Raw genomic sequence first — 18,375 nt, 5'->3', positions numbered from 1 at the left:
CCCCCCTGCTGTGCGTGCCCTGCGCTGGCAGGCGGACTCCAGTCACTCCCCACAGTTTGGCCGGCAGCTGGCTGGTGAGTGAGCCGGAAGAGAAGGGGGGTGAGCAATGGGGAGCTGGGCTGGAGGACGGGGCGGGGCAGGAGGCAGGGCCTCGGGGGAGAGGGCGGGGCAGGCTTGTCCTGTTCAGCAATTAGAAAGCTGGCAACCCCAGGCCAACCCATCACAAATCAGCCCGGGGGACCCGCTGCGCCCACTTTACGTTCCAGCGACCTTCCCAAGATGGCGGCCGAGCCCGACTGCTCTCCTTTTCTCCGCCCTTCCCAGCATGGCAGCCCCTGTCGGCCAATCACGTGCTCCTGCTAGGGAACCCCGCCTTCCTGCGCCCTCCATCAGCTGAGCAGTTCACGAGACTAGAGCTGGGTTCTAGCACCCGCTGCTGCAGCAGATCTAGCGAGCCGCGCTGCAGGGGTAAGGCGGAACCCTTCCTCCGCGTCGGACCGATACGATACGATACGATACGATACTCGTGCCCCCGCCCCGTTCTGCGGGCCCGGCTCGGTGAACCGGGCTGAGCTGCCTCCGCAGGCCCGGCCTGACCGGAGCCCGGGGACCTGGGCTGAGCTGAGCTGAGCTGGCTTCAGAATCTCCGCCCCCCTCCGGCATTCTGCCCTGCGGCCTAGGGAGCCGGGGTTAGACCCGAGCGGAGCTTCCCCCCTCCCGCCAGTTTTCTGCCCAGGCTGCCTCCTCGCCCCCCGCCGGGCTTTGGGATGTGGGCGAGGGGGCATGGCGTGAGCTCCTACCTCACAGCTGTCTCTGTGCTCACCCCCGGCTGTGCCCCCCGTCCCTTCTCACTGGGCGCCGTCCTTGCAGAGACTCTCCCTCCCTCCCTGGGCCCGGCCACAGAGCGGGGGGCTCCCCCCAGCGGGACACCAAGAGCGCCACTTGCCCTGGACAGCATAACCCTTCGCAGCCGCCTGGCGGGGTGTCGCTGAAAAGAAGAGCTGCTGCAATGGATGAGGGGCTGTGACCCAGAAATATAGAGCGTGGGGAAGGGGAGAATTAATTATGTTTTCAGTCTGTGCTGACGGCGCTAGCCCAGCGTGGCCCTGATGGCTTAGACCTCCCCTAATACAATAGTGGCATTAGCCATTCAGAAAGAGCTGCTGGCAGGTGTAGAGTTTGCGAGAGGCTAGCTGCTTTCTTTGGCTTTCTTCCCTAGTGCAGGGTAGTGCTACCATATATTTGGTTACTACAATAGGAGTCTAGTCCAACTCTGGCTGTCAAGAAGCGGGATACGCAGAGTCTCTCTTTGCTTTCATTTCCGCTGTGTTATACTTCACTGTTTCTTCCCCAAGTTCCAGCAGCCTGTCGATACAAGCCTCCTCCAAAGCCAGTATGGGATGCTGAGCGAGCAGAGCAGTATTCTAGCTGGAGAGGTTGAAGAGATCAAGTCAATCTCTGTCCCAGGAACAGAGGTTAGTTGAAAAGAAAACAAATGACTTCTATTAATTGTCCCCCTTTTCTGCGCTTGACTTTCCTGTGGCACCTGGTTGCGTTTCAAAATCAGCGCTTGGGGCTGTTTGGTTGCTTCATCAGCTTCCAAACCCTAAATTGGAGCATCTTACTTAATTATTTCTAGCCCTCAGTGGTCGCACCATGTTAGTAAAAGGTCTCCTGTGGCCTGATCTGAAGCCTATGGAAAGCCTCCCATTAATTTTGGTGAACTTTGCATCAGGCTTATAGTGTTTCCATTTGACCCCATTTTAAGGGCATCTGAACTGGTCATTTTAAAGCCCACCTGGCTGAAATGACAGAAATTGTGCCCAAAGGTGTGTGTGTTTTTTAACAACACAAAATAGCCCTAACTTGGTGTGACTATTGGAGGTTTTTTTAAGACTATCCTGGATCAGTTTGTTGTCAGCTGGGCTTTAGGATTTCAGGGAGGGCCCGGGAGACTATTCTTTAGAGCTTCCAAACAGACTCATTGGAAACAAAATGTGTATGTTGGTGACCTAAAGATTCCGCCTCTAGTCAGCTTCCCCTACCCCCATCATCCTCCTGTGCTACTGGAGAAGTCGATCCCACCTGCTGCTGTGATGGCCCCTGTGTAGTTGCAAACACTTGAAGCCTTTTGGTGGGGAAATGCTCAAAATAAATAAGGAGCCCTGGAGCAACCAGGCCCCCCTCCCCGCCCACTGGGGTCTTTTGTGTGCCATTTGGCAGTGGCCAGGTTATTTTCTATCTTCCTTCAAATATTTATCTCTAGAATCCAGCCTGGTGAGTAACTGCAGCCGTAGGGCTCTGAGTAGTCATCCTGTCTGCTGTTCCCTGTGGATGAACCAGTTGGAACCTCACTGATTTCATCAGAGCTCCATGCAGGTTTAAGGGAGTATTTGGAGCATTTCGGAGAATGAGGGTTCTGGAAATACAGTAAAAGAAAGGAGCACAAATAACTGATATTCACTGCATTAAGTTGTCTGTCTCCTTGCTTTTCCCCACCCTTTTTTCTCCTTCCACCTCCAACACACTGTCTCCACTTTCACCCATCATTATTTATTTGTGTCACAGTAGCGCACACCGGCCCCAATCAGGATTCAGACCCCGTTACGCTTGGCCCTGTGCACTCGCTGATGATCCCTGCCCCATCTGGCTGACCTCTGTAACGTATTCTCGCTCTGCTTTCCTTTCTTTGAAAGGCAGCATCTCCTTTCTCTCATTCTCCACCATTGGCCCCAGGAGCCCAGTCCAGATCTCCTGAGTCTCAGCCCTGTGTGCTAACCATCGTTCCTTTCTCATTCTTCTGTCTGTGCCCTATGAGGCTTAGTGGAAATATCCTATCCTCTGCATCCTTCCCTGTTTCAGGTCTGTTTTCTCAAGCCCTGATGATGCCGTCTAATAAGTCTGTCTCGGATGCTCCAATCTTCCAGTTCACTAACTGCCGGATTCTGAGAAGTCACCAGTTGCAAAGGTGAGCAGATGTGGCTGTTTCCACTGGGATGGCTTCCTGCATTCCAAAATGGGCCCATTCGATGCCATGGAAGGGGAGGCATGGAAAATGTTGGACCCCAGAGTGCTGCTGTTTGGAATAACCAGGCCCAGGAGCTGAACCTGTGCAGATATCTTGCAGGGCAGCACTGAACACTAACCACAGGGCTGCTGGGTCTATCACCACTCCAACTTTCCTGATTTTAAAGCTGCAGTTGTTCTCTATAGCAGAGACAGAGAGGTCTCGATTCTGTGTTCGTTACCTAAGCGGCAGCCTATCCGAACAGGAGTGGATTTTTACCAGACTCATTTGATCCATGCTACCCTGTTTCCCACATCTGTGCTCTGCAGGGAGAGAGGACAGATCTGGAGGACACCAGCCTACCCAAGGAGACTGTATAGGCATTGTTGATGTTGGTGGGGGTGGCATGTGGGAAACTTCTAGAGGTGACACTTGAGGTTCCCTGGGGTGGGAGTGCCTGGTGCGGATTCGGTTCTTGCCCCCGCTGGCCATAACAGCACAGGGGAGGTGGCGGGGGGAGGAGGTTAGCCTCCACTGCGCATGTTAGGATGGTCCATGTGCTACCTGAGCCCATTGCTGGGCTTCCTAATAGATAAAGGGGGACGAATGGTGTGGAGAGCAGCCCCAGCTGCTCTGCTGCTGCTGAGAGAAATGGTAGATCTTTTATTCTGCACGGCTCTTCTGTCAGGGAGGACCTGTGGGTGCGAGAGGGGAAGATCCTCAACCCAGAGAAGCTGTTCTTTGATGAGAAGGCATCTGCCGATATTCAGCTGGATTGTAAGGACAGCATCATCGCCCCTGGATTCATTGACGTGCAGATTAACGGTAAGGCATTACAGCTGTCCTGAGCAGATCTGAGTGAGAGCCAGGCCCCACGTGTGCTGTTTAGAAACTGACAGATGAGTTCCAGCACAAACGCGTCCCTTCCTGCCCTTTGAACTCTGCCTCCCTGTGCCTCTGTTTCCTGCAAACGAACTGTTGGGAGATCAGCTGTTTCAGCAGATAAGATTGGGGTAGTTTCTAGTTCAGCACAGTGTGTGGCTGGCTCTGTTTTTATTCAGGGGGTTTTGAGGAGGGCTATGGAGGAGGACGTGCAGTGTAGCATAGAAATCAGAGAGGAAGTTAGGCCACTAGCCAAGGACTTGGGGATGTGAGTTAAGTCCCTGCTCCATCACAGATTTCCTGTGTGACCTTGGGCAAATCACTTTGCCTCTCTGTGCCTCGGTTCCCATCTGTGCAGTGGGCTCGTAGCCTTGGCCTGCTTCACGCGATGTGTAAGGATAAATACGTTAAAGATCATGAGTTGCTCAGATACTGTGGGAACGGGGGCCAGGATAGTACCTAGGAAAGAGTGGGGGCAGCATGGGGGAATGAAATAGAGGGGTCAGACCCCTCCCGGTGGGTTTACCTGCCTGCCCTTGAGGATCAGTTCCCAGGAAGGTTAGTGCAATCAGGTCCTCCACACCTCCTTTCCTAGGGGCTTGCTGTGCGACTCAAGGTCCTCCCCCACCCCACTGGCTTCTAGCCTCCCCTTTTTCTCAAAGCTAATCTCCAGCTGCTTGTTTTACTGGGCGCCATTTACTGTCCTGCCGGGTTTGTAGAGCAGAGCTGCGGTATTACCATGTGCCATTCCCGTGGTTCTCGTTCCCTGTCTGGCGCAGGAGGCTTTGGGGTGGATTTCTCCTTGGCCACAGAAGACATCAAATCTGGGATCTCTCTGGTGAGTCAGAAGATTCTCTCCCACGGCGTGACCTCCTTCTGCCCCACCCTGGTGACTTCCCCGCCATCCGTCTACCACCAGGTAAGGGCAGCCCTCCAGGGCACCAGGCCATGCTTGGGACAGGGGCTGGCACCGTTGGATCAGATGGCGAAGCTTGGCCTGGACTCTAAACCCAGATGGCTTGTCCCTCACCGTAGCAGCTGACGTGGCAATGGGCGAGTTGCACCGGGCATGGGACCTGCTGTTTCTCAGAGTGCAGGGATCCATTACCGGTGCCTTTTGAGAACCAGGCGCTGGAGGGCTGGGGCCCATGGGCCCATGAGAGGGTCTGTTCTGAAGCAGTCCCTCCCACCTCCCCCATAGCAGAAAGTGTTAATCTGTGCTAACGTCAGACTGGTCAGTCTGGCCCACCGCCCTGAGAGCTGCCCAGGTTAATAGCCCATCTCACCCTTGGCCAGTTTTTACTACTCCACCAGGGGTAGTTGCCTCCCTCACAAAGCCCTGGGGCTGAGTGGGTGAAACCATTCCCTCTGGCCCTCGCTGGCACACAGGAGCGCTGTACTAGGGGCGTGAATACAGGCAGGCTGGGTACCGTGACTGTGAGGCTTCTAACACGTCCCCATCCTGCTAGGTTCTCCCTCAGATCCACATAAGGAATGGAGGACCTCAGGGAGCTGGGATCCTCGGTAAGTTAGCAGCAAGGTCCTGTCCTCCTGGCCCCTCTCCTCCCCGCCAGCCTCACTGCTGTGGGAAGAGAAGCAGCTGCTGTGGAAAGCACTTGTTGTGCCCGTGGGGGGCTGGGTGGAGCGGGAGATCTCCACCCTGTGGAAGGCCAGGTGCAGCTTGACCGTGACTCCCAAAGATCTCCGTACTCCGGCGGCCGTGTTCCTCCCTGCGCCCCACCACAGGGCACTTGCTGTTGCACTGCTGTCTTGGGTTGTGCATCCACCCTGCTGGACCTGGACAGAGTGTGGAGGTGGGCAGACTGCCCGTGCTCAGGAGAGCAGCCCAAGGGCCTTCCTCATTTTGAGGAGTGGGGAGATCTTGACCTGCCTGTGCACCCCAGGGATTGATCAAGGCACCACGGGGAAAGGCTGCACAACAGGGACCTCGATTTGCTCCTTAAAACTGGGCTGCTGGCATTTGAGGCAAGCTCAAGGTGGGGATGAGAGTGGGAACCAGGCAGCAGGGAGGCACTGTGGGGAGGCGTGGGCTGGGGCAAAGAAGACTAGGTGCCCACAGCTGGGGAGGTCGAGCAAAGCCAGGCAGGAGTGGGGTAGCGGGGGAAGGAGCCTGGGGCAAGGGGATAGAGCAGGGGAACAGCTACTTTAATACAGAGAGATGGGAAGGAGCCGTGACTTCCTCCTACCCTGCAGCTGCCTGTTCTGTTCTCAAAGCCAACGGGGGCAGGCAGGGGAGCTTGGCCAGGCGGGGGTGGCCGGGCTGAGGTGGGGTGGTGTGTCTCCTCCTTGTTGGGGCAGGAAGGGGGAACAATTGTGGGCATTTTCCCTCCCTGGTGAGCAGGGGTCCATCTGGAGGGGCCTTTCATAAGCAAGGAGAAGAAGGGGGCACACCCAGAGCACCACCTCCGCACCTTTGAGTCAGGAGCCTTCCAGGACCTGCTTGCCACCTACGGGCACCTGGACTGCGTGCGGATCGTCACGCTGGCCCCTGAGATGAAGCGGAGCAATGAGGTGATCCAGGAACTCACCAAACGGGGCATCTGTGTCTCGCTGGGTAAGGGTGTGCACTGGCTAGGGCCAGGCCGGTTGCATGGGTGGGGCTGGGTAGTCCCTTAAAGCCTGATCGGTTTGCTCATGTTACTCACCCTGGGCCTGATTCTTTGCTCCATCACACCAGTCTCATGCAAGTGCATGGAGGTTAGTGAAGTTACCCTTGCAAGACAGGCCCACTGGCTGTACTGCACAGCGCATGCAGTGCATTCAAGCCAGTGCCACTATGAGACCCCTAACAGCTGCATTTCCTGATGAGGTAGTATTTGAATAGTAACCATAATGGTTCATTTTATTGCAAGCTATCCGCATTGGATTTCCTGCTTTGTCTTTTTCCAACCTCAAAAGAAAACTTCTCTGCTTCCACTGCTCATGACCACGACTGTTCAGAGTCAAAATCCTTCACAGTGCTGGAGCCCTGCAGGGAAACAGTAGCACAAAAGCTCATTTGTGTAACATGGCTCTAAACTGGGCGGGCACATCTGACCATGCATGTGTGCTTGTAAATAAGGGCCAAATTCCACTTTGATATGAGTGAATAACCCTGACTTCAGCAAGAGGAAGGGGTGGGTTGGTTTGTATTTGAGGGCAGAATTTGATCCTCACCTTTTCTAGTCTTAAATTTAGCAAGGACCTTAGTGAGGGCCAGCCACATGCAAAGTTAACCTGCTTGAATTCTCCTTGCACAAAAAGCTGTAAGTATCCAGCCGGAGACACCTTAAAGGGGGCTGATTTCCAGAAAGTGCAGAATACTCTGATAACTAGGCCCTCTTAGTGTGTTGCAAGTCACACACTCAAACATGGAGGCATCCCACATCACTAATCTCTCTGGTAGATTTAGCACAGGACATTTTTTTTTTTTTAAGTGGAAGCTGTGTGTTTGGAGAGTTTTTTTTTTTTTTTTTTCCCCCCCCCCCCCCCCCCCCCCCTCACACTCTGATAACTTAGCACTGGTTGGATTTTGCTCATATTCTCCCCACATGCTCCCCTTTGGGGCTGAGATCAAGCATAGAAAAGCACTTTTAACCTTCTCTCTTCCAACTGTTCCTCTTTGGGCTGAAATTGATGAACCCTGGGTTTATGCAGGAAATCTGTGTCTAATTGACCTTAGTGTTCGCTGCCCTACAGGCTGTATAAAAGAAAAATCCAGAAGGCCCCTGGAAAGGATTAGGGCTCTCATCTTCTGTAGGCAAAACAAACCTCATCCATCACTATAACAAAGCCCTTAGGTCTCACATTATCAGCACCCTCAGGACCTGTGAAGAAGAGCTCCGCGTAAGTTCGAAAACTTATCTCTGTCACCGACAGAAGTTGGTTCAGTAAAAGATACCCTGTCTCTACTGAACTCCTTGGAAGTGAAGAGCTGTACATGCCTGGTACGCTGCAGTATGGATCCAAATTCTTCTCAACCTTCTGGCATATTTGCATTTAATTCTCCAGCATCTGTGCTAGAACTTCCATGCCCCGGCTGGGTTCTGAACGTGGCTGGGTCAGAACTGGAGTGTAGCCGGACTGGATGATGGGTGGATTTCCAGCACTGGGGCATCAGAGCAAATGTCTAGTGATTTGTGCACTCGGCACACTTGCCCCTGGAAGTCACTGGAGTAAATGAAGAGAGTAAAGGGGGAAATGACAAGAGAAATCACCTGGTGCTCTTTATTCGCAGGACATTCTGTGGCTAATCTGTCTCAGGCAGAGGAGGCTGTCTGGCATGGTGCTACTTTTATCACCCATCTGTTCAATGCCATGTTACCTGTAAGTAGCCAAGCGGAGCCCATTGCCTGCCTGTGGTTCACACTGACTTGCCTTCTCTTCCATGGACTTCCATTCCCCCCCCCCTCTGTTTATTGTAATGCCATGCATCTGAATGGGTTATCAGCAGGAGGAAGTGAGCATGGGTCCTCCTAATCTAAACGCATGAGCCCCTATTACCTGAGCTAAAGACCCAGCTCTGTTAGCCAAGGCTGTAGCAGGCTCATCAAATTTTGTGGACCATCCACCACCAATGGGGGGGAAAAGTGCCGCCCTGAGTGGGTCTGGGTTAGATCACCACACATGCCTCTTTGTTGTCACTACGCCCAGCTGGCCCTCATGGCAGCATCCCCTTGCTGTGGCTCTAGCAGTCTGAGGGTTTCTGCGTGGAAGGCATCACAACCGTTTTCTCTTCCCTTTGCACAGTTCCACCATCGAGACCCGGGGATCGTGGGGCTGCTGACGAGTGACCAGATTCCTGCTGGGCGGAGGGTCTTCTACGGCATGATATCGGATGGGATCCACACCAACCCCGCGGCGCTGAGAATCGCGCATCGAGCGCACCCCAAAGGTGAGTCACTGGGGATGCCCTTGATCTGCTCAGCATCGCACTGCTGACCCCAGAGGCTGTGCCCACGGGGATTGCTTTTCTCCCCGCTGACATGCAGCACTCTTCTCAAATGGTACCAGATGGGGTATTCCCGTTTAAGAATCACATGTGTCGGAGGCCTGGATGGCTCTGGGCAGTGGGAGCTTTCACCTCTAGTTACTGGTGTGACCTAGGGGCTTGGAAGGGCCACACTGAGAAGGCCACACTCAGCAGATGGCAAGAAACAAGGCAGATCAGCCCCCAAACTGCTGGTTTAGTCTATAATTAGATTCACCAAGCCAATAACAAAAGTGCTTCTGTAATAGCCACTGGTTAACCAGAAGCCAGACACAGACTCCTTTAGGCATCCCATCTAGACAGCCAAGTCTAATATAGTGAGAGGTTATTAAAAATCCTCGTCTCCATCAATCAAGTTCATCGAGTCCCAAATATCAATGAATATTTCAGCTTTTACCCAAATACATGCTTACAGCCAATCCTTGATAACTAAATCTAAGAGTTGTTAACAGGAAAAAGAAAAGATTTATAGATGGTTAAGGAATCATACATACAATTGACTTTCAGTGTTCATAGATCAGGATCTTAGCAGGGATATAATAGCTGCTGGCTTGTAAAAGTCTCTCTGGAGTCAGTTCAGTGGGTTATAGTCCAATGGGCAGTTCAGGTATAGAGTCTGTTAGTTTTTCCATGAGAATTCCAGGGTAATCCAGGTAACTACCTGCAGACCTCAGCCCTGTGGCTTAGAGCTTCCCTGTTAAAGTTTAAGCAGACCTGAGACGAAAGGATCAGCCCTGAGATTTTTCCTTTTTAGCGAAGCAGGCTGGATGCTGACAGGCAACTCCACCGTGTGGGCTTTGATGAAAACAAGCTGCTAGTCTGTGATCTCTCTTCAGTGGCTCCTTGCTCAGACAAGACCTTTAGCCACAGCCATTCAAACTATCAAAATAGTTGACAGGTGGTTTACTAGGTGGAATCACAAGTTTTAAAGAGAGAGGTGGTGCATTTAATATTACTGTCCTCAAGTCCCATCTAAACAGTGAGATCCCCTTTGGATCTCCGAGTCAGTAAAATACAGTAATGAAGCTTTATAATACAGGAACAGGATTTAGCAAACTAATCCGATCAAGCTGTTAGATTTCTGATAGGATGCAGGTAAACACAGACATATTTAGCACTTACTCATTGATTTTCTAACAATACAGGCAAACGGGTTAAAGATTCTAGTCTGCTCAACATGGCTTTGAGAACTATCTCCATGGAATGGCCCTGTTTTCTATTTCAGTACCCTTTTGATATGTCCTTATGGGTTGCTTCCAAGTCACGCAGCTTGCTGATTTTTTTTTTTTTTTTTTTTTTTTTTTTTTTTTAAAAGAAAAACCCTTTGCTGGCCCCACCTCACAACTGGTTTCAGACCAGTCTGGCCAATGGTTGCCATTCAGTGGCCTGTGCGTCACTCGCTGATCACATGGTGCTGGTTTTTCCTCATTCATATTGAAAGATGTTTACAACACACGAGACATTGAGCCACTGCTGCATCTGCAGGAAGGCTGTTTGGTAATCAGGAACATGGGAGGAGCCAGCTCCCAGAGGGTCTCTCTCTGTGATGTGGTCCATGCTGCCAGGGCTCCCTCAAGCTCCCAGCGAAGGGGTGTCTGCATCACACAATGCTAATTGCCCCCCTTCCTGACCGTCTCAGCAGAGGTGCCCAGGGTGTGCCCTAGCTAGCTTGGGCAGGCCCATTGGTAGCCCAGTGGAGGCGAAGAGTGGCTTACACTGTCACCGCCCTGTCCTGTGGATAAACGGGACTTCAGGCACCTGGGCTGCCCACCCCGCACCCTTCTCCGGCACTGCGGGAAGGGAAGTCTGCATCTCGATGGCTCCTCACCAGTGGAACCTGTGTCACTCCCCACCCCCCCACTCCCTGCTCCTGCGCTTACAACGATCCAGCCTGCGGGCATTCCCAGCGGCTCTGAATTACCTAGCTCACAGCCTGTTCCTTCAGCCCAAGCTGCTGAGTGCCCTCCCCAAAGCTTTGTGCTTGTCTTGTGCAACAGTCTGTCTTCTCCCTGCTTCTCCATCTTCCTCCCTTCCCTGCTTTCTTGGCCTGCACTGTGCCCTGCACCCTGCTCTGGGGAGAGCCTCCTTGCTGGGTCATGACATCCCGACTGCTGCCATTAGCATTCCCAGCAGAGCAAAATGCCCAGGACTTGCGCAGAAGAACTAGAGAGAAACCTCCTTCGAAGCCAGCTGCAGGCTGGACCTAACGTGGGCCCCTCCTTGTCTCCCTTAGGCCTGGTGCTGGTGACGGATGCCATTGCTGGAATGGGACTGGCCCCAGGGAAGCACACCCTGGGCCAGCAGGTGGTCGAGGTGGACGGGATGAACTCTTACATCGCAGGTGGGCACTCCACTCGCAGCCCCTACATGGGGAAGCGCCTCCCATGTGGCTCCACAAGCTGCAGAGCCGAGGTGAACCCTGCATGTGCTGAACTGGCAAAGGCTGGCGGTACCATGAGGGAGCGCACTTGTTGCCTGGGTTGGGAGGTGCACGGCCAGCTCCTGCCTGATTGCCCTGTGGTCCTGGCACCAGAACCGGGGGAGAAGGTTGGGCCCACACTTCAGGCCTGCTCTGTTGCACCTCCTGTGTCCCCCACCTGTTCCGTGTTCCCAAAATCTGCCGAGGCTTATCTGGAGATGAGGCTGAGAGCCCTCGGACTCATTCCACCTGTGGTCTAGGCTGCTGCTCTCACAGTTACATACCAGGCAGATCTGCTCAGTGTCCTGCCTTTTCTCCTCGTCAGGGACGAAGACCCTGAGTGGCAGCGTAGCAACCATGGACTCCTGCGTTCGGCACTTCCTGGAAGCCACAGGTGAGCCCAGCCCACTTGCCGCTCTGCACGCGACTTTGGGATGGAGGAACAGCCCCTGCTGTTATCACCTCTCCTGGGGCCAAAGGTCTCTACCAGTATCCAGAGAGCACAGGAGGGAGATCCTTCCCCCAGACAAGGCTGGGTGTGGCATTATTTCCAAGCCATCTGAGAGTCCCAGGTCACTAGCAGGCAGAGCCACACTGGATGCCAGCCAGGGGGAGATTAGGCTTTCCCTTACCCCAGGGAGGACTAGCGAGCGCCTCTGTAGTCGTGCAAAGGGACCGAAGGTGAATAAACCCCACCCACAACTTCTGATCTCTCCCTTCCTCCCTCCATTCACACCCCAACTGCTCATCCATTTCCTGCAACCCCTCTGGGCCTCTCCCTGCAAGCAGCATCTGAGAGGAACTATTCAAAAGCTATGTCTGAGTTTATTTCACTCACCCACACGCCCCTTGTGTCCCCAGCGGCTCAGCAAAGCGTCCATCTCTCAGTGCAATTGGTCACTCTGCTCCCTGAAAAATGAACAAAGGGGGAGGGGGTTAAGAAGGGGGATTGCCAGGCTGGGCTGGGTCCTGTCGTATTCATTTCAAGGGTCAAGAGAGAAAGGTGTTAAACTCTGCCACTGTCCAACATAAAATCAGTAATGCAAAGAGCTCCAGATCTTTTTTTACTGGGGCCTTAGTTTACTCAATGTCTTGGCAAACACCCAAAAGCGCTCATTCTAAATCCGAAGGTTTATTGATCAAATTCAAGAAAGAACAAGTAATTAAACAGCCATTTATAGAGAAACTGAAACTGAGTGATTACACAAAACAAACTTGATCAAAACCTTTTAAGTCTCTTTCAGAAAAACCTTTCATTGAGTAAAAGGAGAAGGGTTAAATTTACTTTCAGTCCTGATGTGTGAAGGGTATTCGTTTCTCCTGTGTCTGACAGACAGACACAGGGTGGAGGGGGAGATGCGACTTTTGTTGATGTCTTTGGAACACTGGTCCAATCAGTGGATGCTTTGGCTGGCAGGTCGACCACGGCCCCTGTTGCTTGGATCCTGGTTCACTTTCCAGTCAGGGACGTCATCTGGTTGGGTCTCTTCTCCTTAGATGAGGCAGGGTTGTGGCCATCTCACCTCTATGCTGACTCAGTGCAGCTGATTTCAGGATCTGATGAAAACCTGAGAGAATAAGAAATGGGACAGAAGGAGGGATTGCGGTGGGAGAGGGATAACACAAAAGGAAGGGGGAGACAACAGGATTTGGTGTGTCTCTGCGATGCTGGCAATTAATTGTCCCCATGGATGGGCTGAGACTGGCTGTCATGAGGCTATGATGATTTTGAGGAACTCCCAGCTGAAAATAACATTCCTCAAACAAAAGCAAGGCCAGCCTCCATTCCTCCTGGAAGAAAGTCTCTCAGTTGGGTCTGCTCTTTCTATCTTGGGGTTAGGGGAGATGAGATGAAACAAGGTGGGATGGCAGATGAGGGAAGTGTTTTTTTAGTCTCTTCTCTTTTAGGCAATCCCAAAAGAGGAAACGTCAGCAGCATAGCTCATCCCTCTCGTTATTTTCTCTACTAATCAGGCCCAACATTCCTCACACCAATTTTGGTCCCTTAACTTCTGGTTCCACATCTTTTGTTTTTACCAAGTGTGATTTCAACACAGTCCTGGAATTATCTCATTGGCTCCTTTGTGTTTGGACAAATCCAGCCGCTTTGTCTGATTCTCTTGCACTTGTTCATAATATTCAGTTATTGGCAACTCAGCCTGTTTTTTCTGATTAATTTCCAAGCAGGCAAAAATTGTTGGTTAACGTAACGTCTGAACTTTCACGTGCTTTTTCCACTTGAGATTACAATGGGGTAAATTGTATGGGCCCAAGAGTAACCGCAGACCCAGCATGTGTCTGATTTCAGCGTGTGGCTGAGTTGCAGCCTCCCGCCATGCCGTTTCCCACAGAGACGGCTGGCTGGGTCTTGGCAGAAGCCTAATTCAGTTGGCACCTTGCTCCAGCAGCCCCGCTTCCCTGAAGGGCTGCCCGGCATGGGAAGCCATGAGGGGTCCTGGCAGAGTAGGTCTGTTAACTGCCATCATAAGGTGCTTTTTCTTCCCTGAAGGGTGCACCGTGGAGACGGCCCTGGAGGCAGCATCCCTCCATCCTGCCCAGCTCCTGGGAATTGAGCACCGAAAGGGGACCCTGAACTATGACAATGATGCAGGTATCACTATGGTTGGAGGTTGAGGCACCATTTCACCATTCTCCACAGCACCTGGTGGCTGAGGCCAGGCTGGGAGTAGCAGGGTGCTCCCCAGCCCACCATCCACCTTCCCCATGGTGGTGGCCCCTAGACAGAGGTGAGGCTGACATGCCTGTGAGCTCCCTCACCATTCCTTACAGCTTCTCCTGCAGGACGGGGCTGGCATAGCTGTGATCTGCTGGCAGAGGCTCCCTGACGTGATGCCCTCTCAAGCTTGACCTTGGCACTTGGGCTGGGAAATTGCTCCTTTGGTTCCTATTGAATCCGTTCCTCTCCTGCTGTCTTATCTGTGGCAGTCTGTAAACGGGAGCACTCTCTCTCCTGGTATGGACTGAAGATGTAACTGCCCCTCTAGCATGGCAGTGATGACAGCCTGGCGAGGGGCACTTTCACCACAGTTTGGGTGACGTGCCCGACTGCAGATCTGGAGCCAGGATTACCCTGCAGTCTCCAGGGGTACTTGGAACATTTCCTCTAGCGCTAGCACTGTTAGTCTGTCCTTCCCCATGGCAGCTCAACAGACCAAGCGCCCCTCCCGCTGCCTCTCTGATTCCTGCTTCTTCTCTCTACTGCCTGGTGCAGATTTCCTGCTGCTGGATGACTGCCTGCACGTGCGAACCACGTACATCGCAGGCGAACGGGTCTGGAGTCAGGACGCCTTTGCTGTATGAAACCAGAAACTCGCCTGGGACTGGCAGCGCTCCCCCAACCCTGGGGCCAACTCCCAGCTCCCCCAAGTGCCTGGTTCAGTGGTTGCTGGGAGCCGAATCGTTTTTCCCCCACCCAAAGACCATTTTTAAGACCTTGGCATTTCTTCCTCCTGTGACTCCCTTGCAGGAGTCTCGTACCAAAGAGCTGCGTGTTCTAGAGCAGCCCTTGCTTTCAGCTGCCAGCCCCTGTCTGCAATGAGTTTGTCAGCTCTCTGCTAGTCAAGAGGTAAAACAATGGGCACAACTGGGAACATTCTGTGATGGAGCCACTTGAAGGCCGAGGTGCCTGTGTCTGTCTGTCTGTCCTCTCTCCAGAGCACTGGATTCGAGCCCTGCTGTAGAGGAAAGGGAAGTGCCAGCAGCATGGTTCTGTGTCGATGTGTGAACGCACAGGCCTATGCGCACATCACATACAGCGTGCACAACACTAATGTCATTTCCCGGAGTGGGCTGGAGCCATGGCTGCCTCCATCGCTTGCCTCTCACCACGGTGCCACTTCATACCAGAGTGTCGATTTCCCAATGTTCGCCTGTCCATTTTCTAGAGCCATCCCAGGGGCCTGGAAGCAGCTGCTGTGACAGCCTGGAGTGAGGCTGGGAGCCAGGGGACGGGGTGGTCCCTCGTGTTGCTACTTGGGGTGAGACTCTCCCGGCCAACTTTCCTCCTGGGCTGATCCTCAGGGCTGGGTGCCAAACCCGTGACAAACAGGAGTTGCTGGCCCCTCATGCTATCTTACTGCACGGGCAGCACGTTTGGTTCAGGTGGCCTCTGCTGGGCGCACAGACACCATCCTGCAGCAGAAATGCAATGGTGTTCTTGAACCATGCACACATGCAAAGTGGGTCTTGCAGGCTCTAGTATATATTCCCATCTGTGTTTAACTAACCGGGCTAGAGAATTTTTTGAGGGCTCTATACAGCTTGCTGCTCTTAGTTTCCTCGTGTCCAGGGTGGGCAAGCAGGGGCATGGGCCTCCCATACATCATTTCTGCACCTGACCCGGGATTCCTTCCCTCAAACCCGTCTGCCCCCTTTCTGCCAGGATCAGGCTGACCGTGGCTGAAAGGCACTGCACTAGCTCCCCCAGTCTCAATGAGCCCCACTAGATGGTGCATGGCGCAGGGAAGCCAGGCTGGCGGCGCAGAGGGGGCACAGGGAAGCCTGCTGAGTCCTGTCCCTTCCTCGCAGCTTCCAGTAAGCTTGGAGCCTGCCCGGGGTGCACAGAAGGGAGCTCAGGACAATGGGGGAGGGAGGCAGCAAGGTGTGGGGGGATGGGTGGAGAGCCTGGGAAGGCAGAGGGGGGCTGGGGGAGGCAGCGGGGCTGGGAGCACTGGGGGAGGGGGCTGATGTTTAAAGTGCCCCTCCAAAAGTATCCCATTTAAATCCCTGTGCACGTCCCTGCTCGTGTCAGTGTTGAGTGAGATGCTTTTTTTGTAGGAATATGTCCAAAATGGCAGTGATGTAATGGGGCCACCATTCCATTCTGAGGTGGGGGCTCGCTCTGGGTTTATAACTTCACTAGCTCTGCCTGCGCTCATAGCCATATTTGGTGGTTGCTCATCTGCTTGTTGTTCTCATAATCATCATCTTCACCCTCCTCAAGCACCTGACGTGTCAGCTAGCCTTCGGATACAGAAGGACTCTATGGAAGGCTGAGAGAGTTTCCATTCTAAGTCTGGTCCTGAGTCTGAGCCTACCGCCAAGAAATGTATCTGATCTACCCCATTGTAGCTAGGGGAGGCCATGTCTGAGACGGTTCAGACCAACCAAACCAGGATGAGACTTGGAAAACTATAGTGCATCTTAGCTAATTTGGAGTTCATAAAGAAACACTTAAAAATCTGGTAAAGTTTCAATTAGGTTTGCTCTTCCTTGCAGAAGATTCGAACACGTTTTAACACGTTTTTATGACCTTACTGAAAACAACATCTGAAAGAGCCCTTCTCGTCCTGGTAAAACCTGCTGACATCATTAGATCGAGAGAATTTCTACCAGCCACTGCCTTGATCAGCAGGTACCCTCCCAGCTTGCAACATTTGAAGAATACCTCAGAAGTTGTGCTGACCTGTGCAGCACTCTGGGGGTTCATACCTCACCCCTGGCACTTCTGACAACTATGGAACCTCTGTGTAAAAATGGAGGAAATTCCAGGACAAAAAAAGTGTGTTGGACACCAATTTTGAGAATGTTTTACTTAATTATTTTTTTAAATGAATAGAATGTTATAGATTGAATTGCTCAGAGGGAAGTATAAATAAAGCAGGACTTTCAGAATAAATGGGATCAGTTATCCAGTACAGAGGATTAAGAAAACTATATGCACAGATGATTGAAACTCCCCCATATCCACCTTTTCATGTACATACACAGTATGTTGTAGACTGAAATGGCATGTTAGCAGGCTGGAGTTCAGACTGTTAGCTGCTTGGTGGTGGTCACTTCTTGCTGTGTGTTGATATGGGATGTTTGAATTGAAAATGAGTATGGGGGGGGATAAAATAGCTAATAAATAATAAATAAATAAATAATAAAATAGCTAATAGCATACTGGGCTGCATTAGGAGGGGCATTGCCAGCAGGTCACGGGAAGTGATTATTCCCCTCTATTCGGCATTGGTGAGGCCACATTTAGAATATTGTGTCCAGTTTTGGGCCCCCCACTACAAAAAGGATGTGGACAAGTTGGAGAGAGTGCAGCGGAGGGCAACAAAAATGATTAGGGGCCTGGAGCACAGGACTTATGAGGAGAGGCTGAGGGAACTGGGCTTGTTTAGTCTGCAAAAGAGAAGAGTGAGGGGGATTTGATAGCAGCCTTTAACTACCTGAAAGGGGCTTCCAGGGAGGATGGGGCTAGGCTGTTCTCGGTGGTGGCAGATGACAGAACAAGGAGCAACGGTCTCAAGTTGCAGGGCGAGAGGTCTAGGTTGGACATTAGGAAAATTTTTTACTAGGAGGGTGGTGAAGCACTGGAATGGGTTACCTAGGGAGGTGGTGGAATCTCCATCCTTAGAGGTTTTTAAGCTGAGGCTTGACAAAGCCCTGGTTGGGATGCTATAGCTGAGGTTAGTCCTGCTTTGAGCAGGGGGTTGGACTAGATGACCTCCTGAGGTCCCTTCCAACTCTAATATTCTATGATTCTAAAAGGGGTGCTCCAGTGACTAGGAGAGCAGGACTGAGAGTGACTGTTACTTTAGCCTAGTTCTTTTTGATTTTTAGGGGTTGTATTTTGTGTGAGGAGATCCACTGGAGAAACCTGAGTTCTCAATTAACAAAGGGGTGTGGTTTAGGGGGTATGTTTTTTTTATTTGGGTAGCGGGATAGATGGGACAGGCCAGGCTTTTCTTTGCTTTGGACATTAAGCCTCAGGCGTGCAAACACTTACACATATGCTTAACTTTCAGCAGCTGCCTTGTTGCAGTGGCCTCAGTGGGATACTGTCTGCTGGAGCAGCAGCAAAGTATAGGAGCAGGAGCGTAGGGTTTGCCTGTCCAGCTTCAAATCTGCTTTTACTGAGTTGATTTTTCTCATCCCCATCACCCCCCAATCCAATGTTCTTATTACAGATTTCCCTTTAATAAGTGTGTGCTGCCCTGCTCCATTGCTAATGGGATCAGTGAGCTGACCCTTCTGCTAGGGTGACCAGAGAGCAAGTGTGAAAAACCAGGACAAGTGGTGGGGTGGGGAGGGGAGAGTAATAGGTGCCTATATAAGACAAAA

The 18,375-nt window shown here is 52.3% G+C and overlaps 1 protein-coding gene across 1 annotated transcript; it reads left to right on the top strand.

The window, feature by feature from the left end:
* The first annotated feature begins 398 nt into the window (after positions 1-398).
* On the top strand, positions 399-16,936 carry AMDHD2 (amidohydrolase domain containing 2). The gene is made up of 13 exons (XM_067551445.1): positions 399-468; positions 1,356-1,475; positions 2,863-2,968; positions 3,696-3,832; positions 4,669-4,808; positions 5,359-5,413; positions 6,252-6,464; positions 8,127-8,215; positions 8,639-8,783; positions 11,113-11,220; positions 11,624-11,692; positions 13,808-13,909; positions 14,531-16,936. The coding sequence occupies exons 3-13, from the start codon at positions 2,883-2,885 to the stop codon at positions 14,617-14,619; spliced, it is 1,233 nt and encodes a 410-aa protein (XP_067407546.1). The 5' UTR covers positions 399-468; positions 1,356-1,475; positions 2,863-2,882; the 3' UTR covers positions 14,620-16,936.
* The last annotated feature ends 1,439 nt before the right edge of the window (positions 16,937-18,375 follow it).

The sequence above is a fragment of the Emydura macquarii genome, unplaced genomic scaffold, assembly GCF_026122565.2.
Source record: "Emydura macquarii macquarii isolate MOO-44397 ecotype Brisbane River unplaced genomic scaffold, CSIRO-AGI_Emac_v2 contig_1348, whole genome shotgun sequence".
Classification (NCBI taxonomy): domain Eukaryota; kingdom Metazoa; phylum Chordata; order Testudines; family Chelidae; genus Emydura; species Emydura macquarii.
The sequence above is the reverse complement of the archived record's forward strand: the minus strand, read 5'-3'. Positions and strand labels throughout refer to the sequence as shown.